At 36.1% G+C, this 27,703-nt stretch overlaps 1 protein-coding gene across 1 annotated transcript; it reads left to right on the top strand.

Moving 5' to 3' along the window:
• Positions 1–10,517: 10,517 nt before the first annotated feature.
• Positions 10,518–22,354, top strand: LOC112049773 (guanylate cyclase soluble subunit beta-1). Its single transcript, XM_024087800.2, has 15 exons — positions 10,518–10,656; positions 11,347–11,378; positions 11,809–11,882; positions 12,308–12,408; positions 12,792–12,910; positions 13,535–13,690; positions 14,228–14,381; positions 14,808–14,962; positions 15,328–15,459; positions 16,018–16,100; positions 16,852–17,022; positions 17,610–17,847; positions 18,344–18,481; positions 19,187–19,344; positions 20,205–22,354. The coding sequence occupies exons 2-15, from the start codon at positions 11,376–11,378 to the stop codon at positions 20,323–20,325; spliced, it is 1,803 nt and encodes a 600-aa protein (XP_023943568.2). The 5' UTR covers positions 10,518–10,656; positions 11,347–11,375; the 3' UTR covers positions 20,326–22,354.
• The last annotated feature ends 5,349 nt before the right edge of the window (positions 22,355–27,703 follow it).

Raw genomic sequence — 27,703 nt, 5'->3', positions numbered from 1 at the left:
AGGGCAGGGTAGGTATGTACTTACAATAACAGAACCTTTATATACCCTTGTCTTTCGGAACCTAAAAAAAAAATATACAAGAATCTTAAGAAGATTATGTTTTAATTATACGACGACAACGCAACTTTTAAAATCAAAATAAAAACTCAGCGAAATTGTATGAGACTTTTCCCAGAGTAATTTCCTCATAATTCCAAAGGAAAAAGACATCTTTGTAAAGACAGCACTTTAAAAAAAACAACAAAACGGCAGGTGAGGAAAATACTTGCCGCTGAGAGCTTTCATGAAAATGACGGCAATTTAAAAAAAAACTACGTAAGCTTTTGTACCTATTTCACACAAAGGGGTTCGAAATGCTCTTTTATTCACAAGACAAGGTTGCCATTAAGGTTTTAAAGTAGAACTTGGTTGGGGAGCCCATGATGCCAAACGTGTTCTTACTTGAGCGTCACTGGTAGATGATGCAAAGAAATTGTTACATTCTATGTATGCATCTCCAACTTCTCAGCTTATGTGCCTTATAAGAAATTAAATAGCACGTGAAGTAACGGTGAAGGAAAAACATCGTGAAGAAACCTACATACCTGAGAATTATCTTAAATCTCTACGTGTGTGAGTCTGCCAATCCGCATTGGGCCAGCGTGGTGGACTATTGGCCTAATCCCTCTCATTCTGAGAGGAGGCTCGTTCTCATCAGTGAGCTGAGATTGAGAGCCCGTCAACAAAGGCATAAGTGTTATGCATCATCCGCTTGTAATTTCATTGACAACCAACCCTTTCATACTAATATAATAAATCTGTATGTAGGTCCTTACCTGCAAAATTACATTTTACTTCAATAGCATACAATACATCATAGTACATAGTACATAATAATATAGTGTAGATATTGAGCAATAATTTTGGATATTAATATTCCGATAACGAAAAAGTATCAACTCACAAGATTACCACCATATATTGGAATGTTGAGTCAACTATTATTTTTCGTTTCAGTCAATGGTCTTATAGCGAAAAGCTTCGACCAACACTTTAAGAAGCATTCGCTTAACTGTTGAATCAAGGGTCGGATACAAAAGGCAGTTCTTGAGATAAGTGCATAATTGGCTGGTGGGAGGCTTCGGCCGTGGCTAGTTACCACCCTACCGGCAAAGACGTACCGCCAAGCGATTTAGCGTTCCGGTACGATGCCGTGTAGAAACCGAAAGGGGTGTGGATTTTCATCCTACTCCTAACAAGTTAGCCCGCTTCCATCTTAGACTGCATCATCACTTACCATCAGGTGAGATTGTAGTCAAGGGCTAACTTGTAAAGAATAAAAAAAAAAAAAATGTAAGAAGGTTTCTCACTTTGGAGCCCTGACCACCGGTTGCTTGGACACTAAAATTTCTAATAATGTTCTGTATTATTCTTTGTCTTTTATATACATTGTTAAAAATTTAAAAAAAGGACAATTAATAAATAAGAGATATTAATTAGGACATTATTCCTTTGCTAGTAAAAATCCTCACTTCTGCATTATGTATATTGAGTTTATGAAGCCTTTTTTTTCTGAAATACTTTTAGCTACAAGTCCTATGTATATTACATTATAGATATTTGTGTAATCAATTAGCTAATTTCATATATCTAATGCTCATGGTAATAAAGGCCATTTTAGTTTGTATATTGGTTTCCTCTAACGTGGTTTCCGATAGTGCTTCAGGCGGAATAGGGAACAAGTAAATATAATTACCTAACACATACAAGCTGTTAGTGATACAAACATGTAGTATAAATTGTTGCGTTAAGGTCCAATTTCCTTTGAAAGGAATGATTAAGTTGTGTTAGCATCGTATAGGATTTCCAGATAACAGATATCTACCTTACGAGCTATATTGTTTACGTACTAACCAACCCCCCTAGCCAAGTGGCATGTCGATTCTCTTTCTACAATCGCTAACGCTTCGAAAAGTAGAAAACTGTTTGGGAATGACAGATCTTGATCACGTGACCTGTCGATAGCAAATGTCCTATACATCTTTGTAGTTTTCGAAGCGTTAGCGATCGTAAAAAGAGAATCGACATGCCACTTGGCTAGGGGGGCTGGGCATGTAGCCTTGTGGCACGTCGATTCTCTTTCTACAAACGCTTACGCTTCGAAAAGTAACCAAATGTATGGGACAGATTCGATCTCCAACTTGATCTAGTGATCTGTCGATAGTGAATGTTATTCCCATACTTTTTTTTTATTTTCTAAGCGTTAGCGTTTGTAGAAAGAGTATCGACATACCACATGGGTGCAAGATCTGTTCCTAACTAATTCCCACGTATTCATTATTCACATGTATATAGAGAATGTAGACCTCCGTTCGAATTTTGACGGCCTCTGTGGCGCGGTGGTATACGCGTTGAATTTACAAGACGGTATAGGTCTGGCTGGTGGGAGGCTTCGGCCGTGGCTAGTTACCACCCTACCGACAAAGACGTAACGCCAAGTAATTTAGCTTTCCGATACAATGTCGTGTAGAAACCGAAAGGGTTCTGAATTGTTATCATCATCATAACAAGTTAGTCAGCTTCCATCATCACTTACCATCAGGTGAGATTGCAGTCAGAGAGGTAACATGTAAAGAATAAAAAATATAACCTTCAAAACCATATTTTAACAAGCTTTTAAAGCGATTCACGGAGTTAAGGATGTTTCTAGAAGCTGTTGTCAAAAATATGTTAGAAGATAACTAAAAACTCAATTGACTTGACTTTTTAGGAGATAACTAAAAACTCAATTGACTGACTTTTTTGACGGCCTCCGTGGCGCAGTGGTATGTGCGGTGGATTCACAAAACGGAGGTCCTGGGTTCGATCCCCGGCTCGGCCGAATTGAGATCTTCTTAATTGGTCGTGTACTATTTGATGGTGTGACTAGTTACCACCCTACCGGCAAAGGCGTACCGCCAAGCGATTTAGCGTTCCGGTACGATGTCGTGTAGAAACCGAAAGGGGTGTGGATTTTCGACCTCCTCCGCACAAGTTATCCCGCTTCCATCTTAGACTGCATCATCACTTACCATCAGGTGAGATTGTAGTCAAGAGCTAACTTGTAAAAAAAACTCAAGACTCGAAACTAGGGTTTGATAACCCGAAGCTGCACAACCTAACCACTAGACAAACAGGGTTGGCTTACGTATTCACTTAAAATTCCATTTAAGTTTAAAAATTTCTCTCGTAACTCGTATAGTGGTAGACAATAAACTGGTATCCTTGGCCACGTATCCTGACATCGCATGCCTTCATCTGTTGCCAGGAATTTCATTACCCGTCGTATACCGCATGAAGTATTTTTCCATCCACGACTTACCACAACTTTTTAACGTAACTATATTCATTATATCATAACAATTTTAATATTGTCGTTTCCAGCTAACTAAATTATGCTAATATTTTTACAGTACATATATGTAGGATTGAAAAGGAACGTAGCATGAAGAGAGCGAGCAAGTGTGTGTGTGTGAAAGGGATGCAAGAGAGTTTTGGAAGATGGCGGATTGCAAGCGAACGACGACAGAGTGCTGTGCATAATTAAAATTAAAATAAAGTGTTTAAGACGAAGATATATCCCCTATTTCTTTTAACCAATATCCCACATATAAATATTGTTTTTTCTGTCTGCAGTGACTTTCGTTTAGTGACTGTATTAGGGGTCTGGTTGAAGGAACTCCTCATGGATTATAATACACTAGCTGACGCCGCGCGATTTCACCCGCGTGGTTCCCGTTCCCGTAGGAATACCGGGATAATATATAGCCTATAGACTTCCTCGATAAATGGGCTATCTTACACTGAAAAAAAAAATTTAAATCGGTCCAGTAGTTTCTGAGATTAGCGCGTTCAATCAAACGAACAAACTCTTCAGCTTTATAATACATTTCACGTTTTTTTGGATATTCATATTTCGTGTGGGATAAACGGGGAGTGAAATTTTGTATGTCAATTAAGGTACTATTTGCAATATTGGGATTGTAGGTTCTAGATAATGATAATAGAGAAATAAAACTTAAACTAAATAGAAAAAAAAATTCAACCGATTACCAACACCAAAATTTAATCTACCCGCTAAAATAAAGCGAAAATTAACATCATTCATTTTTGTGTCTGAAGTCTGTTGATTTTTTTTATTAAAATTTTTATCTTCGAATCAATTGCAACGGTCAATAATAATAATTAGTCACGAATGCACGGAACTAAACCTCCTCAGTTCGAGGTACAATACTCACAATATAATCTTTTGAACAGCCATACTGATATTTTATAAACTGCAGAGACACAAAAGAAAACGTATTAACAGAATCACACTATTGGCATGTCTCCAGTGTCCATGTAACAAAGGATACACAAGAAACTGTGACGGAGATACCCCATTAGAGTTTATGGCTGTGTGTAAAGAACTTTACATTGTGTGGAGAGTATGGAGCGTAAAAGTCGGGTATTGTCGGCAGTGTGTATCATATTTATATTCTGCCTACTTCTAGCATAACTGGCTTGATGGTGAAGTGGTTATCTTTCATGGCTTTGGATCACTAAGTCCGAGGTTCGAGTCGTAGGTCATGATGAACGGATTTTTCTTTACTTTACATTGTGTGGAGTGTATGGAGCATAAAAGTCGGGTATTGTCGGCAGTGTATATCAATATTTATATTCTGCCTACTTCTAGCATAGCCTTGATGGTCCAGTAGCATTCATAGCTTTGAATCATCAAGTCCGAAGTTCGAGTCCAAGGTCATGATGAATTGAATCTTCTTTTTTCCAAGAAATTCTCAATAAAATATCTCAGCACGAAATTCTGAAACGGAGATATCTGAATCGCTTAGAGGTTCGTAGGGTGGTAACATGCCACGGCTGAAGCCTACCACCAGACATAACGTGAGCCAATTGAAAAAATAACATATTTTAAACTAACCCCTGCTGGGATTTAACCCCGGACCTTACTGTTGAGAACCACAGCACTACCAACTACCAGCGCTATTGCGTTACACTCCCGTGTACTAAAGATCATATTAATGGAAAGCATTCACTGATCCGCATCATAAGTACGTATCGGACCCATCGCATCAAACGAAATTTTAATTTTACGGTAAGTAAATACGTACCGCCAAGCGATTTAGCGTTCTGGTACGATGTCGTGTAGAAATCGAAAGGAGTGTCGGTTTTCATCCTCCTCCTAACAACTTAGCCCGCTTCCATCTTAGACTGCATCATCACTTACCATTAGGTGAGATTGTAGTAAATGCTAACTTGTAAACAATAAAAAATAAAAAAGAAATCCGTACGATGCAGACCTTTGGACGTCTGTCATTAGTCGTCGGTTCCGATTAATTATTATTAACAAATAGTAACCTTTCAATAATCAATTTCACAAAGGATCAACTTTCAAAAACAAATTTTTATAAGAGCAACTGTTGAGTTTCTTGCCGGTTTGTTCTCAGCAAAATCTGCCTTCCGGTAGAATCTTTACAAATAATCAACTGACGTATCAAAAGTGCTTGTAAACTAAGCGTACTTGAAATAAATGAATTTAGAATCAATACATAATCACTCAGCCCGTCAACTAGCATTCGAGTAACATGGTGAGTATACGCTCCATATCCCCTCTCCTATAATGAAGGAAGCCTCAATGGTGGGTCATTAAAATAGGTTTCTAATAATAATAATGAATAAATGAACTAACAAAAGACTGGCAACAGAGTCAATTAATAATAACGTTCTTCTTTATGTAAGTAGAGTTGGTAAAAAAAGATTTATTATTCAATTTCCCGAGTGTACTCCATAAAGCGCAGTAATTAAAAGCGAGGTGAAATGTGTTGGCGGCAACTTAACAAAGTCGCCGGAAAAGTGGGCCAGTTCAAACAACCCATCAAAGCCTCCGCTCGTTAACTGCGACAATATTTACCTATTTATTTCGTACACACAAAGACTAAAATACTTAAATACCACTTGAAATGTGTGAATGTAATGTATTATTTTAATTAAATTTTAATATTTGTTTAAAAAACTCAGCTCGGTACATCACTATTTACAAACGCACTATTGATTTAGTATCCAGTATGGGTTTGAAATAAATTGAGATAGTTCAAACAACCCATCATAGCCTACACTATTTAACTGCGACAATATTTACCTATTTATTTTGTACACACAAAGACTAAAATACTTAAATACCACTTGAAAAGTGTGAATTTAATGTAGGTGTTATTATAATGAAATACAAACGTTTGGTGAAAAATGTCAGCTTGTTAAATTACTTTTTACAAACGCACTATTGATTTAGTATCCTGGGTGGGTTTGAAATTAATTTAGATAATTTAAACAACCCACCTTAACCTCCACACTTTAACTGCGACAATATTTACTTATTTATTTCGTACACACAAAGACTAAAATACTTAAATAACACTTGAAAAGTGTAATTTTAATGTAGGTGTCATTATAATAATATTCAAACGTTTGGTTAAAAAACTCAGCTTGTTACATCAGTTTTTAAAAACGCACTATTGATTTAGAATCCCGTATGGGTTTGATTTAAATTGAGATATTTTAAACAACCCATAATAGCCAATCTTAGATTGCGAGAAAATTTACCTATTTATTTCGTACACACAAAGACTAATATATTTAAATACCACTTGAAAAGTGTGAATGTAATGTATCATTATTATAAAATTCAAACTTTTGGTTAAAAAACTCAGCTTGTTGTTGTCAGCTTGCACAATCTCTCCTGTTACCAATTCTCGATTACGCGGACACTTGTTATCTAAATTTGAGTGAAGAATTACTGGATAAACTTGAGCGCATTCAGAATGTTTGTATAAGATTCATATTTGGACTTCGCAAATATGACCATGTTTCCGAATTTCGCGAAAAACTCAAGTGGCCCTCGATCCGCCTTCGCAGGAATACTCACATTCTGTCTTTTTTGTATAATGTCCTGTTTAATCCTACGACTCCGATTTATTTAAAAGAGCGTTTTAGCTTTCTAAGTGATACTCACTGTCGCTCCCTTCGCTCTGAAGACAACCTAATCTTAAAAATTCCTTCCCATAATACTTCCTTCTATTCTAAATCCTTTTCTGTTAAAGCTGCTCGGCTCTGGAATTCATTGCCCTTAGACATTCGGCGTGCCCAATCTCTAACCTCTTTCAAACGGCTGGTAAACATGCACTTTTTTCCTCCCTGATCTTTTAATTTAACTTATTAATCCAAATTACGCTTGTATGTGTATTATGTTTATTTATTATTATTTTTGAATTATTTTGTTTATTTATTTTTCTTTTGTCTTCCCTTAGATGCCGTCTTGTTTTTATGTTTTGCAGGTTTTCATGTATGTATGTATGTGTGTATGTATGTATGTATGTATGTATGTATGTATGTATGTATGTATGTATGTATATATGTATTTCTTTGTATATATGTATGATGTAGTTAAGTATAGTCTATGTAAGTCTATGTAAGTTATTGTTTATTTTTGTTTTTAATGTACAATAAAGTATATTTCTTCTTCTTCTTCTTCTTCTTCTTGTTACATCACTTTTTACCAACGCACTATTGATTTAGTATCCAGGATGGATTTGGAATAAATTGAGATAGTTCAAACAACCCATCGTTGCCTACACTATTTAACTGCGACAATATTTACCTATTTATTTCGTACACACAAAGACTAAAATACTCCAATACCACTTGAAAAGTGTAAAGTTATTGTAGGTGTGAAGCGGAGCCAAAGATACTTACTCGAGCGTCTAGGGGACCTATTAGATTTGGTTCGGTTTGATGGGAAGAATAAATTGTAAAATACCATTACCGTTTTAATCGGAGGGAAAAAACAATTTTGATTATTTGTTATTTTGTGATTATTTTGTTTTTCAAAACAAAAAAAAAAATTTTTTTTTACGTTAATACGTCAAGAATATTTTTTTGTTTAAATGTATTAATATTGTATGTATTGCACATAATAATGTCCGCAGTTGTGATTCGTATGTCGGTGACACGTTATTTCTTGTTTATTAATTTTTTTTATTCTTATTTATTGTTTTTTTTTCTACAATATAGAGTTTATTATCTTGCTATCATACAAATAACAAGAACACACGAGTAGATAAGGGTCGAATACAAAACTTCCTTTTTTAAAAATCGTATCACAGATGCACAAAGACACGACCGTCCGCTAGTTTAAAATAAAAAAAAACTACCCACTTAAATCATTTATACAACCACATTATAAAGGTGGGTACACATGTCCGGTGCGCTAATTAAAACAACCCCCAAGCGGTCAGTAAACGAGAGTTTAAAACATTCACAGATACTGGATTAATTTCCTGAAAAAAACTGATCAAGTGCGAGTTGAATTTGTGCACCGAGGATTCCGTTCAAATTTAAACATTAGTGTTTTGCATAAAATAGTGTCCGCAGTTGTGATTCGCATGTGGGTGACACGCTACTACATCTTGATTTAGAATTTGACGACGACGAACAGCTCGCAGACTTGTGTTTTTTATGTTAATTTCAACTTCATTCTTTATAAAAAATGTCTATTTACAGATAACATCTTTATTTACGCACAGCAAAGTGATCTTAAAGGCTTCCGTTTTTCCTCTTCAGATACAGAACCCTGAAAAACTCATTTTCCGGTAAATTATATGCGAGGTGGTCTACCTGGGCCGCAAATTGCTTTTTCGCATGTCCCCGAGCAATGGGAATGTTAAAACTTTTGATTCACGCTGAATGTTGTTATCTTTAGGAAATAAGTTGACCATATTTTACTAACAATGCGTTTCTTGCACTGTACACGGTAATCATACTAAAATTATGTAGAAGAGGTTAAAGCTTAGGCCTACCTACTCTAAAGGGATTTGACGGGCTTAGAAGACGTTTGACTATGTAGAAATTACTATCAGATGATGACTTTTTACTGCAGAAAAACAATTAATTATCAAAATCGACGGCTTAACGTCTTCTCCGAGACGCAGACAAAAAAATTTAGTTTGACACAGAATTCAAACGTACGTAATCACCACTTAACCACATCGGTTTATTTATTTAGCCTGGTTATTAAATAATTATTTTTTATAACCCATCCCATTTCACGACAAAAGCCTCCCCCAAACTCTTCCATAATTTTGGATTCGACTTTTGTTGCCATTGAAGGCCTATATATTAGGTATTCTCCCTTTTCTTCTTTTATTATATTTTAGTCGCCAAGCTTTTACACATACGAGTATAACACTGTTCTTTTTTGGAAACATGAAAATAGATAAAACAAAATTAAAAATAGTCCATATCAAAACTTAATACTAATTTATGGCAACATCTTTTATTTCTGCATAGAAAAGTGTCAGGAGTGAAGTTAACTTCATGAATTTTAATGAAACTCCATACTTTATGCTCGCAAAGTATTCATCCCTAATGGAGTGGCGTCCTACAAGCTGTCTGCTGTTAACTTTAATGGAACTTGCCGGCTCGGGAAAAATATATTATGTATTTTGGAATACCGGATGCGCTCATTACTACGATCGTAGGTATCTTCTTAAATATATAAATGCAAAAGGAAATCTCTAAAACCGTTTGACGTACAAAGATAAAATTTTGACAGGGAGCTTACAATTAATAGGTTTTAGTAGACTGGGTTAAGGAGGTCAAAGGGCGGACGTAGTCACGGGTGTCCGCCAGTACTAATAAAAATGCCTCGGTGATCTAATTGTTAGCCTATATGCCTTCGGATCACTGTGGATAGGCTTCATTAAAACAGACTGATAATAATTAATGATCATTCATCATCATTAACAAATCCCATATTCGGATGACTGTTGAGCATGAGTCTCCTCTCAGAATCAGATAGGTTAAGCCACTAATACCACCACTACGATGGCAGACCTCAAGAATTAAGAAAACTATCAGGTCTACAAGTTTGTCCTTAACTATTATTACTATAAAAACTTAATAAATGGCGAAATCAATATGAATATACAATTATTATATTTCAAAAATACTTGCTATTTATTTTTTAGTGTCGATAAATTTTGAAAACATTTTACGAATTGGATTTTTTTTTACTTATGTTATGTATTGATGGTTAACCAAGCATTTGAAAAAAAAACAATTTGTTTGTTTTGTTATGTCTCTTCGACAATTTAAAGTGGTACGTTTCAGCTTGTAGCCTATTTTGTTGTTATTGTTCGTGGTCTAATCATGTTCTATTTTTCGTCAACTTGAACTAAAATCATACTGCTAGTGACATCTGACGGATTCAAATAGTTAGGAAAACCTCTACTAGATGGCGCTGCCTACACCAAAATAATTCCTATCTAAAATAACAAAAATGCACTTGAAATATTAAAAATTAATGAAAAAAACTTTGCAGCATTTATTAATTTATAGATAAACTTATATTTATATTTGTTAAAATTCGAAAAAAATGTATTTGTGAACAGTTTGTGATTATAATCTGTCATAGTTCGTGATTGGCACGGCAGTGTGCGCCAAGCTCTCGGTGCGGGCAGTTTCGTTAGGGAGTGTAATTTCGGCCTAAATAAAAACAAACACTACGTAACCATAAATATATGGCTTCAGTGCGGAAAAGTGTTGAAGTTTCAAAATCTGTTTGTAAAAAGTGAAAATCTAAAGGTATGGTGGCTTTTTTCTTATTTTGTCGTAAAAATATTCATAGCTTTTAATTTTATTAAATAAAAACTAGGATCAAACTTTTAGTAATTTTATAAAAATAAGTTAATTAATATTAATCAAAAAGCTAAGTTACATAATAAAATTATTGTAAATATTAGAAAGTATTTTAAAATTTATTAGGTAGGTACAGTAAAAAAAAATATATAAATCCTTTTACAAAAAAATATTATGGAGGTACCTAAGTAATCTTCTACATTAAGTACCAAAAAATATAAATGTAAAGCTTAGGTTAAATTTTTTTTCTCAGCATAATATTTTTTAATGAATTTTTAATAAGTTTATATTTTCATTGTATTTCAGTGCATTTTTCGCATGCAAAATGCTAGCAGCGCCATCTACTGTGATGTTCAACTCAAGCTGTAATGTTTCTACGTTTCAGTAAAGAACCATTTAAAAACCTTTGCACTATTGTTTTCTAAAGTTTTCATAGATGGCGCATTATAACAGCATAGAAAATTATGCCTTGACTTTGGCGGCCTAATAATAGGGTACTTTCAGCCCTTGTAAACGTATATGAACTTGTGTTGAAATGACTGTTTTTGGCGTGTAAACTACTGTAAAAGGCTTGTACAAAAAACATTAGAAATGCCACGATATGAGTAAAATAAAACAATTGTTTATTTTTTGCAGATTAAAAACGCAGGCAAAAATCATTAAAAATGGTAAGATTTAAACTTCATTAAAATGTTTTTTTTTATATAAATATTGGACCTTACAACCAAACAAAGATTGAGAGTAGACTCGAGTATTTAAGAAAACTTAATTATGGACTAATACAATTAACATAATGAAGTAACCTAATCATGATTATTCTAAAATAATGATAATAATGAATAAATAGGTTACGTGAAACATTTTAAGCAGCATAATTTTGACATAGTTTATTCATATTAGTTAAGCGTACGACAAATGCATTCCCAAGTAAATGTTCACACGACAGCGTTTTAAAACATGACGCTTTTTTCTAGCAGTGTTGCATTTTAAATTTTGGGAGTTGGAAATCGAGCTACATTTAACTTCATAATACGCTTTTTTCTAAAGCATTTTAGTTAAAAAGCATGAAATTAATGGAAGATTAACAATTTATTACAGTACGGTTTTGTAAACTATGCCTTGGAGTTGTTGGTGACAAAGACTTATGGCGAAGAAATATGGGAAAAGATCAAGTGAGTTTAAACTTAATTCGATAATAAATACACTTGTAGTAAAAGATCTGAATTAGAATTGACCTTCACCCATGGGTAGAAAGTGTTTTAAATACCTTTCAAAGCAGTGGCGTAGCGTGCTTTGGATTAAAATTAGTTGGGGGAGAGGAGAAGGTAAAAATTTCTTACAAAAGAAACCAAAATGCTTGCTTAAAGTAAATATGACAGTGACTTAACATTACACATGTACGATGTTTCCATTTTTTGGCTACAAGCAAAACCCGAAAAAAAAATATTGCTCTTTTTGAATATTTTACTTTATACTTTAAGCTTAATTACTTGCATTATTTTCTGTCTGCTAAGGTATGGTGATATAATACAAGAAAACTTATTTTTTACTATTCGAGAAAATACGCAGTCTGAAAAAATATAATTTCCATTTTCAGGAAAAAGGCAGAAGTAGCTATGGAGGGATCTTTCCTTGTACGACAGATATACGAAGACGAGATCACTTACAACCTGATCACTGCAGCTGTGGAGATTTTGGGTAAGAATCATATCAAAATCGGTTCATAAATTTTGTTTAAGAAAACTGTACGTTTTGGACGTTTTGTCACAAAAAGTTAAAGATAGGGGGTGGCTGGGTAATGAACAACGTAAGAGTTACTTTTATCCCGGAAAATCCATGGTTCCCGCGGGATTTGTGAAAAACTGAAATTCAGTATTCGTGTATTTCATTAGTGTATTATAATTTGAAGTAGAGGAAAAGCACCATGTTTCTTTAAAAATAAACATTTTTGTTGTTGCAATATCAGAAACTGCTCTTTATAGCGCGTTCTGGAGATTCGTAGTTGTTAAGTTATCCATTAGCATTCGCTTTTAAAAGAAACATAACTTTACAAGAAGAAAAATATTCTGCGTAATTTTCAGAAAAACCTGCAGATGCTATTTTAGAGCTGTTCGGAATGACATTTTTCGAATTTTGCCAAGACTCTGGCTATGACAAGATTCTTCAAGTTCTTGGTGCAACACCGCGCGACTTCTTACAGGTAAGCAAAACTATACTATATCTTTATTACTCTTTTACCTACATAAGTTCAAATTCATATAGTTTACAAGCACTTTCAAAATGTCAGGTAATCAGGTAATAATATCTATATCCACCTATCTATAACTTATAATAAAATTGGTCGAATTCTATACATTTATTCGCAATTTGAGATTTTACTTATACCATTTGTAACACCAAACACTACTGTGGCATAGAGTACCTATTAATTAACAATAAACATTTGTATACCTATTAATGGTGAAACATTGTTACCTAATACATAAGAACATCTTTGTATAACTAAATGTAATGTTTCTTGCAAATAAATGATTCTTATTCTTATCCTTCTTACCTTCTACTAGCGCCATTCTGTACATTGAAGATGTTTTGAAAATTTTTGTTGGGGGGGCATTATATAATCAATACTAAAGCTAAAAATTTTTTTTTTCCATTTTTTGTCCGTGTTTTTTGTAATTCGAGCATCACGCTAAAACTACTCAATAAAAGTGGTGAATTGAATGTTTAAATACTGTCATTACAGCAAAATATAGCATCATTGAGATATGACGTAGAAGATTAATCCTTTGTGAAAAACCTATACTAATTAAATATTGATCAACAGAACTTGGATGGTCTCCACGATCATCTGGGTACATTGTACCCTGGTATGCGGGCCCCATCGTTCCGTTGTACCGAAAGACCTGAGGACGGAGCCCTGGTGCTTCACTACTACTCCGATAGACCTGGATTGGAACATATTGTCATCGGGATTGTGAAGGTTCGTGTATATCATCATAATCATCATCATTCACCATCATCGTCATCGTCATCATAATCTTTAACCTTTGTATGACAAGGGACTGCTTTATTGGTCCATTGGTCAGGAGTCAGGACCTCATAGTTCAAAGCATAATGGGCTACCATTAGGCTTTGAATTATGCGGTCTTGACTCAGGTCAGGCTTAACAATACTGATATTTTTTTTCTACCAAAATTTTTTCAGTAAAACTTCTCAGATCGGAGAAACTATGTCAGGTTACACCCGCGTACCTCGACTATGCTGCTTCGATTGGTGGACATAGGGCTGTTGTCTCGTGTGATTCTGTTACGAGCAATCTAATTATCAACCCACATTTAGCTCACAGATGAGCACGAGTCTCCTGTTAGAATGAAACGGATTAGGCCTTAGTCCAAGTGACATGATAGGGTACTACTTTTCTATATTTCTTGATTAACAGCTACTATAATTACTAGTATTAGTAAATTGATTGAAAAGATCTTTATACTGCTAACCATGAAAATTGTATGCTTTACAGACAGTAACCAGCAAGCTTCATAAAACGGAAGTAAAGGTGGACATCTTGAAGACTAAAGAGGAGTGTGATCACGTCCAGTTCCTCATCACCGAGACATCTACTCCAGGGCGAGTTTCCGTACCTGAGATTGCTGAGATTGAGACTTTGTCACTTGGTAAGCCTATTAATCTTGCAACTCCATCTTAATTAATCCTTTTTGACGGCCTCCGTGGCGCAGTGGTATGCGCGGTGCATTTACAAGACGGAGGTTCTAGGTTCGATCCCCGGCTGGGCCGATTGAGGTTCTTTTTTGGTCCAGGTCTGGCTGGTGGGAGGCTTCAGCCTAGTTACCGACAAAGACGTAACGTCAAGTGATTTAGCGCTTCAGTACGATGTCGCGTAGAAACTGAAAAGGGTGTGGAATTTCATCCTCCTCCTAAAAATTTAGCCCACTTCCATCTTAGATCATGCATCATCATTTCAGGTGAGATTATAGTCAAGGGCTAACTTGTAAAGAATTTAAAAAAAGAATCCTAGCATACCTATTAGACAGAAGTAAAAATTAAACTAATCCTAATATATAGCTTTTTATAATTCACAGAACCGAAAGTCAGTCCCTCAACATTCTGCCGAGTTTTTCCGTTCCACCTGATGTTTGACCGCGAGCTGAACATAGTCCAGGCTGGCCGCACCGTATCGCGTCTGCTGCCTAGAGTGACACGCCCTGGATGCAAGATCACTGATGTATTGGAGACGGTAAAGCCACACCCACAGATTTCTTATACCGTCCTTAGGATATAGGTTTAGATGAAGAGTATGTACCCATATAAATATGCTTCTAATGCCGAAAGTTTACTCTCCGAAGTCCTGATGCTGGATCCCTGGAAAGAATCATGGGAAGGCGATCATTTTCTACTTTAGACTACCTAACTTGTTGGTCATTAAATAAAATAAAGAATTTTTTTGTGACTTCCAAGGTGACTCTCATGCTAAGAAAGCAGCTATCCTTAGCCTTCATTGAGATTCGGCTGCACCTTTTATATGTTTTAAACTACTCATTCTAGATTATGTACCTCCGATAAGTAACACCTGATTTTATTTTATTCATCATCTTATTTCAGGTTCGTCCGCATTTGGAAATGACATTTGCGAATGTTCTAGCACACATCAATACTGTTTATGTATTGAAGACGAAGGCAGAGGAAATGACTGTCACTGACCCTCATGAAGAAATTGCTTCTTTGCGTTTAAAGGTAGGTACTGCAAGAAGCCGTGAGCTGTCATAGCCCAGTGGATATGACCTCTGCCTCCGATTTCGGAGGGTGTGGGTTCGAATCCGGTCCGGGGCATGCACCTCCAACTTTTCAGTTGAGTGCATTTTAAGAAATTAAATATCACGTGTCTCAATCGGTGAAGGAAAACATCGTGAGGAAATCTGCATACCAGAGAACTTTCTTAATTCTCTGCGTGTGTGAAGTCTGCCAATCCGCATTGGGCCAGCGTGGTGGACTATTGGCCTAACCCCTCTCATTCTGAGAGGAGACTCAAGCTCAGCAGTGAGCCGTATATGGATTGATAACGACGACTGCATGAAAGAAAATCAGAAAAAGATTCGCAATTTCCTTTGTATGTTGATTATATTGGGTAGGTACCTGAAGAGTACCTTTATCAAGCAAAGTTATCAAGTAATGTTACAATTTAAACACTACATTCAACGACTTAATTGTAGCTACGATCGTTGCTTGTATTACATTGAAATTCTATATGTATGGGTAAGGCTTAAGCGTTTATGACTTTACTGTTCTTTTCAGGGTCAAATGTTATACATACCAGATACAGATGTGGTTGTCTTTCAATGTTACCCCAGTGTTACCAATCTTGATGATTTGACACGGTAAGTTTTTTTAACACCTTTTCTTAGTCTTTCTTTATGCCTTTTCAGCTTTGGTTTGAAAGAAAAGTAAAGTTTAGAGGAATTTGTCAGAATTTGGTATCGCCATAAAACATGTTAGTCAAATGTATACAAAATTAACAGTATGAATTTAAAGACTAGCGGCGTAGCCCGAAAAATGTTTTTAGTTTTTGATGTACCCCGTTACCTTTTGAACCAATGTAGAAATGGTACGAAAATGATTGCTGTGACAAACTACATACGATGTAATAATAGGTCGAAATATGTAGGTATGATGAAGTTGTTGCCCTATTAAAGTTCATATCTCAAATAGTCTTAGGCCTCAAAACAATTATGATTATTTGACTCAGAAGTGGTTACAAAAATAAGTAAACTAATGTCAAACAAAGGTTATGATTCACAACACTTGTCAGGACAACTTAATTAACAAATCAAACTGAAATCAAAAGACATTACAATGGCAGAGAATGACCTTGAGTGAAGTCACGCACTTGTGAACGGCATGTGTAGGGTTAAAGGCGCCATTGACTGTTAACAAACACTCCCCTTTTCCACTTAAGTCACTCTCCTCGCCTAACCCAAGTAACCCATAAAGAATTACACAACAAGAAATGTGGACGGCTCCAACGCCACGAGCACACTGAAGCCGTCCGTACTGCAAGTCGTTGCAATGCGGCGATAACAATTATCATTATCAATATCAATAAAATAAAAATTAAAGGCTTTTTTGTAGACGTGGACTATGCATTTCGGATATCCCCCTTCACGATGCTACAAGGGACCTGGTGCTGATGTCCGAGCAATTCGAAGCTGATTACAAGTTAACCCAAAACCTGGAGGTCCTCACTGATAAGCTTCAGCAAACCTTCCGAGAGTTGGAGACGGAGAAGCAAAAAACTGATAGGTGGGTATTTAAAATCTTACATATTATTTAGTTCTGACCAGTTTATCATCATCATTAGCAACCCATATTCGGCTCACTGTTGAGCATGAGTCTCCACTTAGAATGAGAGGGATCAGGCATTAGTCTGCCACGCTGGCCAAATGCGGATTGGCAGACTTCACACACGTAGAGAATTAAGAAAATTCTCAGGTATGCAGGTTTCATCACGATGTTTCACCGATTGAGACACGTGATATTTAATTTCTTAAAATGCACACAACTGAAAAGTTGGGTGTGCATACCCCGGACCGGATTCGAACCCATAATAGGTTAATCCATACAAAGCGTTGCTTTTAGCGTTAGCTGTTCTGTGTGTAATGCATCTTCATATCAAATCCCAGTCAAATAATTTCAGTAGTAGCTACACATACAAACACACACACACAAACTGTCGCTTTAATAGTATTAGTGATTAGCGAATGGCCGCGACTGCGTTTGCATGGAATTCCATTTTTCACTAATTCCGTGGTAACCATGGATATTTCCAAAATAAAAACCTATATATAAATAGTATCATGATCATAAAACATATTTTGTGATGTTTTCAGACTCCTATACTCCGTACTGCCAATCAGCGTGGCTACTGAGTTACGTCATCGCCGCCCCGTGCCAGCTCGCCGATACGACCCCGTCACGCTTCTCTTCAGTGGCATCGTGGGTTTCGCTAACTATTGCGCCAGAAACATTGACCATAAAGGCGCAATGAAGATAGTGAAGATGCTCAACGATCTATACACAGCGTTTGATGTGCTGACTGATCCGAAGCGAAACCCTGACGTTTATAAGGTTTGTGGCAATATACTCTTAGCTCATTGTAAGGTTTCGTTGGTCAAGAAGTTTTTCTATTTGGTTTTAGTACTTACACGAGATCCTTGGCCTTATTCTTGATTTGCGTTATGAAATATTGAGTATTTTTTGTCCATGAAATCTTTTTTTTTTTATTCTCTACAAGTTAGCCCTTCACTACTAACCCACCTGATGGTAAGCGATGATGCAATCTAAGATGGAAGCGGGCTAACTTGTTAAAAGTAGGATGAAATCCACACCCCTTTCGGTTTCTACACGACATCGTACTCGAACGCTAAATCGCTTGGCGATACGTCTTTGTCGGTAGGGTGGTAACTAGCCACGGCCGAAACCTCCCACTAGCCAGACCTGGATCAGTTAAGAAAACCTCAATCGACCCACCCGGGGATCGAACCCACGACCTCTGTCTTGTAAATCTGCGCCATGTTGGTTATGCCCAAAACATATTCTTTGTTTAAAAAAACAATGGTTTCAGGTGGAGACAGTTGGTGACAAATACATGGCAGTATCTGGCCTTCCGGAGTATAAAGTGGCGCATGCTAAGCACATTTCGCTCCTCGCACTTGAGATGATGGATCTGTCGCGAACCGTCACTGTGGATGATGAACCAGTGGTAAAAAAACATCCATCCATCGAACTATCACAATAATTGACTCATCATCATCATAATATCAGCCGTTGGACATCCACTGCAGGACATAGAACTTTAGTAGGAACTTCCAAACATCACGATCCTGAGCCGCCTGCATCCAACGAATCCTAGGGAGTCCCAGCGAGTCGCAGGGATTCGCTGAAATAATTGACTATCTGCGTATAATTAGATTTTACCCAGATACTACGCTCCAAATCCCCCTGTCCTATAAGAGAGATGATATCTATTTATTGTAGGAGCCTATTAAGTAAAATAATATGGTAATTAAAATACTTTTTTTTATTGCTTATATGGCGAGCAAAGACGTTTAGTGATTACCGCCATCAAGGCACTGTTACCACTTGCCTCTCTTTGAGGGAATTGTTGGCCGGCCCTTTAACTTTCATCATCATCATCACCATCATCATCATCATCATCATATCAGCCGATAGACGTACAATTCAGGACATATGCTTTTTGTAAGGACTTCCAAACATCACGATACTGAGCCACCTGCATCCAAGTAATCCCTGCGACTCGCTTGATGTCGTCAGTCCACCTGGTGGGTGGTCGACCAACACTGCCTTTTCTAGTGTGGGGTTGCTATTCCAGTACTTTGGGACCCGAACGTCCATCGGCAACTTTGTGCCCCGCCACTTTACCTTTAATAAAAATAAATCCTCTCAGGGAATAACAATCGGTATCCACTCTGGCGAGGTGGTGACTGGTGTGATTGGTCATCGCATGCCGCGCTACTGTCTTTTCGGCAACACTGTTAACCTGACGAGCCGGTGCGAGACAACTGGCGTGCCTGGCACTATCAACGTCAGCGAGGATACTTACAGGTTTGTTTTGACACTTTTTCTTAGATTTAATTACAGTCTAAGGGTGCACTAGGCGGTGACGACCACGGCTACTCGTTGGTGGTCGCAAAAGCTACAGTCTAGCTGTCGTCAAATCGACCACGACAGGTACAGAAGCGGCCAATTATTGTTGGAATACTGCAACGTGTTATTCTGCCAGCCCAATTCGGAATGGGCGCATTCAATATCACAGGCACTAACGCTTATAGCAAACTACGAGTACCAAGTACGCTACGGCCAGTCGCGCCGGTTCAGGGATTTAGAGAGGGGTAGCAATCGGTTGGCAGGAACGACTTGCGATATGAGGTGCTCGTCGTATGGTCGGCTCCATTATGCTCGTGCGTTTGAACCGTTTACAGTTCTTGTTGTGTAATTCTTTATGGGTTACTTGGGGTAGCCGGTGAGAGTGACTTGAGTGGAAAACAGGAGTGTTTGTTAACTGTCAAAGGTTAACCCAGGATTTAACCTTTGACTTTGACACTTGTGAACGTTGTGTGTAGGGTTTAAAACCCTACACACAACGTTTACACTCAAGGTCATTCTCTGCCATTCTAGTTTCTTATTTTGGTTACAGTTGGATTTGCTATTAAGCTGTCCTGCCAAAATATTGTGAATGACCTTTTGTTCAACATTGGTTTTCTTATTTTTTAAATTTTTTTTAATTTTTTTGAAGCTTCTGCTAAGAATATATTTACTCATACTTACCCATACATACAATGAGGCGTTAACTTTCAGATCTCCGAACAAGCAGTTTACGCATGTTACGTAATAACTATCTATTTTATATTAAGGATAATTATAACTATCTATTATTATAACTTTATTTTTTTTAATGTTTGCAGTTACCTGATGAGGGATGATAACTTCGATGAGCAGTTTGAGCTAACCTACCGTGGCCATGTCTCTATGAAAGGGAAGGCTGAACCGATGCAGACATGGTTCCTTACTCGGAAGAATGCATAAAAGAAGAGGGAACGTTTACTTCACAAATAACTAAATAACATTGGATGTTTATCACGTCTAATCTATATTCATAGAAAAATAAATGTCTAGATGTTTGTGGATTACCAAAAAAACTGTTAAAGACCAAAAATATATTATAGTTTTAACTAAAGTATCCTAAAAAATTGCCCCCAAAATCATTATTATTAGGTACCTACTTCTTATAATAGGAATGCTGACTCATTTACATATTTTGTTTTTTAAATATTATGTACTGTCTTTTGTTTTATATTTATATTAAAAAAATAGAAGTTTATTGATTAGTGACGTCACTAATTTAGAATTGTGAGAGTTTTAGTAAGTAAAAAATTTAGCATTGATTATTTTTAGTGATTTTTTTGACAAAAATTAAATGTTAAAAGATATATTTTATGTTTTATATATGTAAAAGGTAAAAGCAATTCCAAATTAATCAACGTCCGTACTAAGCTGCGAAAGAGCACCATAACTAGTTATATTTATTTAAATATTTTAACAGTATTGGAGAACTAAAATTTCTCAGTGTTAAAATTATAAAACAATCCAATATTACAGTTCGTCCGCTGTAGCATGGTGCAGGTGACAGTACGTTTTACTCTAGAAAGTTATCCGCGATTCACGATAATAGTGCGTATTATGAACGTCATATGGCAACTGTCATCCGCACCATGTTACAGCGCACATAGAACCGTTATCGAATACTGGCGATATTTCAGCAAACCCTTTTAAATGATACAAGAATCTAATTTATTTGCATTTAGAAATCTGTGATTTGTGTAAATTATCTGTAATAGCGCATATATAAAACTATTTTGAAGGCCTATCTATAAATCTATGGCCTAAATCTTATCGATGTTAGTAAATTAAAGATACTCGTAAATTAATACTTTAAAATATATTTCTAAAAGCAAGCGTTTATTTAAATGGTCTAATAAGTAGTGTTTGTGCTAAAATCGATCAGGTCAAACCCTCTGTAGTTGGTGCCAGATTAAGGTACCTTGACGATCTCAGTGGCGCAGTAGTATGCGAGATTTTACTAGACGGAGGTCCTGGGTTCAATCCCCGGCTGGCCCGATTGAGTTTTCCTTAATTGGTCCAGGTCTAACTGGTGGGAGGCTTCGGCCGTGGCTACCACCCTACCAGCAAAGATGTACCAAGCGATTTAGCGTTCCGGTACGCTGTCGTGTAGAAACCGAAAAGGGGTGTAGATTTTTATCCTCCTTACATGTTAGCCCGCTTCCATTTCAGACTGTTTCCTCACTTACTTACCATCAGGTGAGATTGTAGTCAAGGGCTAACTTGTAAAGAAAAAAAAAAGAAAAAGGAAAAAAGATGTTTCTAACTTAGCTACCACGGTATGTCCTACGTAAACGTAAACAATCATTCATAAACTTCGTTTACAAACGAGCAAACTCTACGTAACGTAAAAAGCTAAATATGACTCGTACTCAAGCTGCTAACGTAAACTGTAAAGTTAACGTGTAGTCGATTTATGCGACGGTGCCGTCGTCGATTTTATTTGGTAAACTCCGACTAAGCACTCTGACTAGTGGCTACCAAACAAACACACTACAAATTTGGATTCAATTTGGAAATTTGGATTTCAAAGGGGTGTGGATTTTCATCCTCCTCCTAACAAGTTAGCCCGCTTCCATCTTAGACTGCATCATCACTTACCATCAGGCGAGATTGTAGTCAAGGGCTAACTTGTAAAGAATAAAAAAAAAAAAAAAAAAAAATATCATACTAGCCGTGTTAAGTTAATTCGTACTAAAAGACCAAGTTAAATAAAAGCTTGTCACCTAATTCGAGTACCTATCTACTAAGTGACCTTTAAACTATGTTACTATTTATTGTTACGTTTGTTTCTCTAGTCATTTTGAATTTATTATTTTATATTAAAATATTATTTATTAAAAATATATATTAATCGTTGTTATAAAAGTAATTTTAAGTCTCTAAACAGTAATTAATAATCACTTTTCAAATACAAATTAAATGAATGTAGTAATTTGGTTGGTTTTATTTGTCCCCCAAACAAATTATGATAAAGGTATGCAGGTTTTCTTCACCGCTTGAGACATGTGATACTTAATAGTATTCTTCAATTCTTTTTCTTTCTACAAATATTTTAAAAATATTTATTACTAGCGGACGCCCGCCACTTCGACGTGCAATTCAGTTTTTCACAAATCCCGCGGGAACCATGAATTTTTACGGGATGAAAAGTAGCATGTGTGTTAATCTAGAGTAAAATCTATTTCCATTCCAAATTTCAGCCAAATTGGTTCAGTAGTAGCGGCGTTATGAGTAAAAAACATCCAAACAAACATCCATACAAACTTTCGCGTTTATAATATTAGTAGGCGATAACATGAAGTTTCTGATAATCTTAAATATTAAACTTTTTTTTCAAAAAGGAGGTTCTTAAGTTGATCGGTATGTTTTTTTTTAATCTTTTAATTGCAACGCCAATATTTATTTAACTTCCATCTTAAAATTACAAACTCAGGCGATGACGTCATAAAATCCCTTCCAGAAAGATGTAACACGTGTACCTGTTACTCATAAAGAGAAAGGCATTTTAGATAAATCTCGAATCGATACAATCTTGATTTTGGCGTGTTCTCGGAACGGTTTGTATCATCTCGACCGGATGGCCGAGGTCGACCGTCGACATTCCTTGCCGCTTATTTTTAGGCTTTTATGTCCAACAACCTTTTGATGGTCTTATGTGTGATTAAATAAAAGAAATATGTTATCAAAATATTTTTTAGTAAAAAAAATATTTTTAGCAGTGGCTTGCCTTGGATCCTTGGATCCTTGTATCCTTGGTTGCTTGAATCCTTGTATCCTTGGATCCTTGGCCCTGTATCAAAATTAGTTGGGGGGCCTAGTATACAAGTGGCAAATCAGGGAAATCTTTAGCTTTTATATGTTTTTTTTCTCCGAGGAGCAACAAATTAAATAAGATTGTACTCATTTTTGCTTTCACACGTGAGGGGCCTGTAGTCCGGGGGCCCCGTATCATTGATACGGCTGATAGGAGGTAGCTATTGCACCTGATTTTAAGTTAAGTTGTAACTCGTTTATTTCATACTAGCTGACGCCGCGCAGTTTCGCCCGCGTGGTTCCCATTCCCGTAGGAGTAATGGGATAATATATTATAGCATTTAGCCTTGCTTCATAAATGGGCTATCCAACACTGAAAGAGATTTTCAAATCGAACCAGTAGTTCCTGAAATTAGCGCGTTTAAACAAACATACTCTTCAGCTTTATAATATTAGTAAATATATAGATTATTTTACGAACAAAAGCAAAAAAATACTATTTTTAAAGACATTTATAGATAGAGATAAATAATATGCTTAATATAATGTCTAGCAAAAACTAAACAAACAATATCACATATACTTTTATTAAGCAAAAAGCCAAGAACAAAGTAGGTACTTACCAGTGGCGGAGGTTGGAATATTGTTGAAGGTAACCCAAATAAAAATTTTAATAAAAAAAATACAACCGACTTCAAAACCAAAAAACGTACCCAGTAAACTAAAAAGCGAAAAATAACATCATAATATGTTCTACCTGCTGATCAGTATGAAGGCGGTGCTAAGCCGGTGATGTATTAATTCAAGCCATTAAGATTTTGCAGACAGTGATGTTTCATGTGGCCCTGTCAGAAATGGCTTAAATCAAGACAACACCGGCTAAGCACCGCCTTCATACTGATCAGCAGGTAGAACATATTATGATGTTATTTTTCGCTTTTTAGTTTACTGGGTACGTTTTTTGGTTTTGAAGTCGGTTGTATTTTTTTTATTAAAATTTTTATTATTTTTCCATTTTTAGTGTAAAATTTTATCTCAAACGAACACATCAGACCCCTAATGACAGTTACAACCCATCTTGGTACAAAATTCTCAGCAATACAAATTAATCAAGCCCAAGCACAAGGTAGCTACCGTACACCGTTAAGGGGTTCCCTTAATTGACCTTGGTCTTCATCATCAGACCCCTAATGACAGTCACAACCCATCTTGGTACAAAGTTCTCAGCAATACGAATTAATCAAGGCCAAACACAAGGTAGTTACTGTAAACTGTTAAGGAGTTCCCTTAATTGTCCTTGGTCTTCATCACCAAACCCCTAAATGACAGTCACAACCTATCTATGTGGAAAGTTCTCATTAAGACGAATTAATCAAGCCCAAACACAAGGTAACTGCTGTAAATCGCCAAGGAGTTCCCTCGTCTGTTTTATGACTCCATCATCAGATCGATTTTAAACCTTCATAATTTTGTATTTCTGAAAGGCACTAAATGGAAAAGTTCACGAACACACTAGACACCCATATAATTTTCGAAAGTTCCCCTCAATTTCTCCAGGATTCCATCATCAGATCTTGTCATGATGGCAATGGGACCAAATGGGGACTATACCGTTTCGAACAAAAAAAGAATTTTTGAAATCGGTCCAGGCGTCTTTGAGTAATCGGTGTACATACATAAAAAAAAAAAAAAAAATATACCGACCGAATTGAGAACCTCCTCCTTTTTGAAGTCGGTTAATAAAAGGAAATTCATACCGCGTGACATGGTTTCTCATATTCAAATAGTAGGTATAATACTCGTACAAACAATATTCATTGCAATGTTAAATACTAGTATGTATGGATTTTTAAACGGTAACCCGACGGGAATCTGTTTATATGGAGTCTTCGCCGCTGGTACTTAGATAATAATTTGACTCAAATCCTAGACCTTAATAATGATCCGTAGCCAAGAAGGCTAACAATTTGGACTAACGAAGTAGATACCCACTTTATGTCTAAAAATTCATATCGAAATATATACCACTATAGGATTTACACATCTATGATTTCAAACGTTTAGTTTTATTAATTGTATCATGTTAATATTTATGACCTTTTAGCTAATCAGAACGTTAATTTTCACAGCAAATTATATTTTAAAATATACGGAAACCATTGCGTAGTAAAAATATACGTGACACAGATAAATACACGGACAGAGAGTCATAATAACTCACAGTTATGCAAACTAAAGGCGAACTGTACAAATGAATTTCCAAGTTACTTAAGTATTTGAGATGTCTTTACCAGGATTCTTACCTTCTAAAATTTATTTAAGTGAGAATTGAGAATGCCATCTCACCGGGCATAAAGTGATAGTGTTTAGTGTGGTGTATTTTCATCCGATTGACTTTGATGCCTTTTGTAGATAATTTCATACACAAAACCAGTGACCAGCGGCTCCTTGCGATAAGTTCAGTGTCGTCAGTGATGATATGTGGGTTTTCTTCTCCCGTAAATCAGGGGGGGGGGGGACGGGCCTCTAGGCTTTGCCTTCCTACTTACTAGTACTACTTAAACCGCGTATACTGTACGACATAGTCTTTTGTAGGGAGTTACAAACATCACGATCCTGAGCTGCCTGCATCCAGCTGCAAATGATACAATAATCTAATTTATTTGCATTTAGAAATCTGTGATTTATTTGTGTGAATTATCTGTAATAGCGCATATATAAAACTATTTTGAAGGCCTATCTATAAATCTATGGCCTAAATCTTATCGATGTTAGTAAATTAAAGATACTCGTAAATTAATACTTCAAAATATATTTCTAAAAGCAAACGTTTATTTAAATGGTCTAATAAGTAGTGTTTGTGCTAAAAACTATCAGGTCAAACCCTCTGTAGTTGGTGCCAGATTAAGGTACCTTGACGATCTCAGTGGCGCAGTAGTATGCGAGGTTTTACTAGACGGAGGTCCTGGGTTCAATCCCCGGCTGGCCCGATTGAGTTTTCCTTAATTGGTCCAGGTCTAACTGGTGGGAGGCTTCGGCCGTGGCTACCACCCTACCAGCAAAGACGTACCAAGCGATTTAGCGTTCCGGTACGCTGTCGTGTAGAAACCGAAAAGGGGTGTAGATTTTCATCCTCCTTACATGTTAGCCCGCTTCCATTTTAGACTGCATCATCACTTACCATCAGGTGAGATTGTAGTCAAGGGCTAACTTATAAAGAAAAAAAAAAAAAAAAAAAGATGTTCCTAACTTAGCTACCACGGTATGTCCTACGTAAACGTAAACAATCATTCATAAACTTCGTTTACAAACGAGCAAACTCTACGTAACGTAAAAAGCTAAATATGACTCGTACTCAAGCTGCTAACGTAAACTGTAAAGTTAACGTGTAGTCGATTTACGCGACGGTGCCGTCGTCGATTTTATTTGGTAAACTCCGACTAAGCACTCTGACTAGTGGCTACCAAACAAACACACTACAAATATCATACTAGCCGTGTTAAGTTAATTCGTACTAAAAGACCAAGTTAAATAAAAGCTTGTCACTTAATTCGAGTACCTATCTACTAAGTGACCTTTAAACTATGTTACTATTTATTGTTATGTTTGTTTCTCTAGTCATTTTGAATTTATTTTTTTATATTAAAATATTATTTATTAAAAATATATATTAAGCGTTGTTATAAAAGTAATTTTAAGTCTCTAAACAGTAATTAATAATCACTTTTCAAATACAAATTAAATGAATGTAGTAATTTGGTTGGTTTTATTTGTCCCCCAAACAAATTATGATAAAGGTATGCAGGTTTTCTTCACCGTTTGAGACATGTGATACTTAATAGTATTCTTCAATTATTTTTCTTTCTACAAAGATTTTAAAAATATTTCTTACTAGCGGACGCCCGCCACTTCGACGTGCAATTCAGTTTTTCACAAATCCCGCGGGAACCATGAATTTTTACGGGATGAAAAGTAGCATGTGTGTTAATCCAGAGTAAAATCTATTTCCATTCCAAATTTCAGCCAAATTGGTTCTGTAGTAGCGGCGTTATGAGTAAAAAACATCCAAACAAACATCCATACAAACTTTCGCGTTTATAATATTAGTAGGCGATAACATGAAGTTTCTGATAATCTTAAATATTAAACTTTTTTTTCAAAAAGGAGGTTCTTAAGTTGATCGGTATGTTTTTTTTTAATCTTTTAATTGCAACGCCAATATTTATTTAACTTCCATCTTAAAATTACAAACTCAGGCGATGACGTCATAAAATCCCTTCCAGAAAGATGTAACACGTGTACCTGTTACTCATAAAGAGAAAGGCATTTTAGATAAATCTCGAATCGATACAATCTTGATTTTGGCGTGTTCTCGGAACGGTTTGTATCATCTCGACCGGATGGCCGAGGTCGACCGTCGACATTCCTTGCCGTTTATTTTTAGGCTTTTATTTCCAACAATCTTTTGATGGTCTTATGTGTGATTAAATAAAAGAAATATGTTATACGCAAAAACGTGTTCTTATCA

The sequence above is a fragment of the Bicyclus anynana genome, chromosome 23 (genome assembly GCF_947172395.1).
Source record: "Bicyclus anynana chromosome 23, ilBicAnyn1.1, whole genome shotgun sequence".
In the NCBI taxonomy this organism is placed as follows: Eukaryota; Metazoa; Arthropoda; class Insecta; order Lepidoptera; family Nymphalidae; genus Bicyclus; species Bicyclus anynana.
The sequence above is the reverse complement of the archived record's forward strand: the minus strand, read 5'-3'. Positions and strand labels throughout refer to the sequence as shown.

Coding starts and splice junctions, on each gene's coding strand:
- LOC112049773 (XM_024087800.2), top strand. Junction 13,691..14,227: donor TTGTCATCGGGATTGTGAAG/GTTCGTGTATAT, acceptor TATGCTTTACAG/ACAGTAACCAGCAAGCTTCA. Junction 18,482..19,186: donor CTGTGGATGATGAACCAGTG/GTAAAAAAACAT, acceptor AAATCCTCTCAG/GGAATAACAATCGGTATCCA.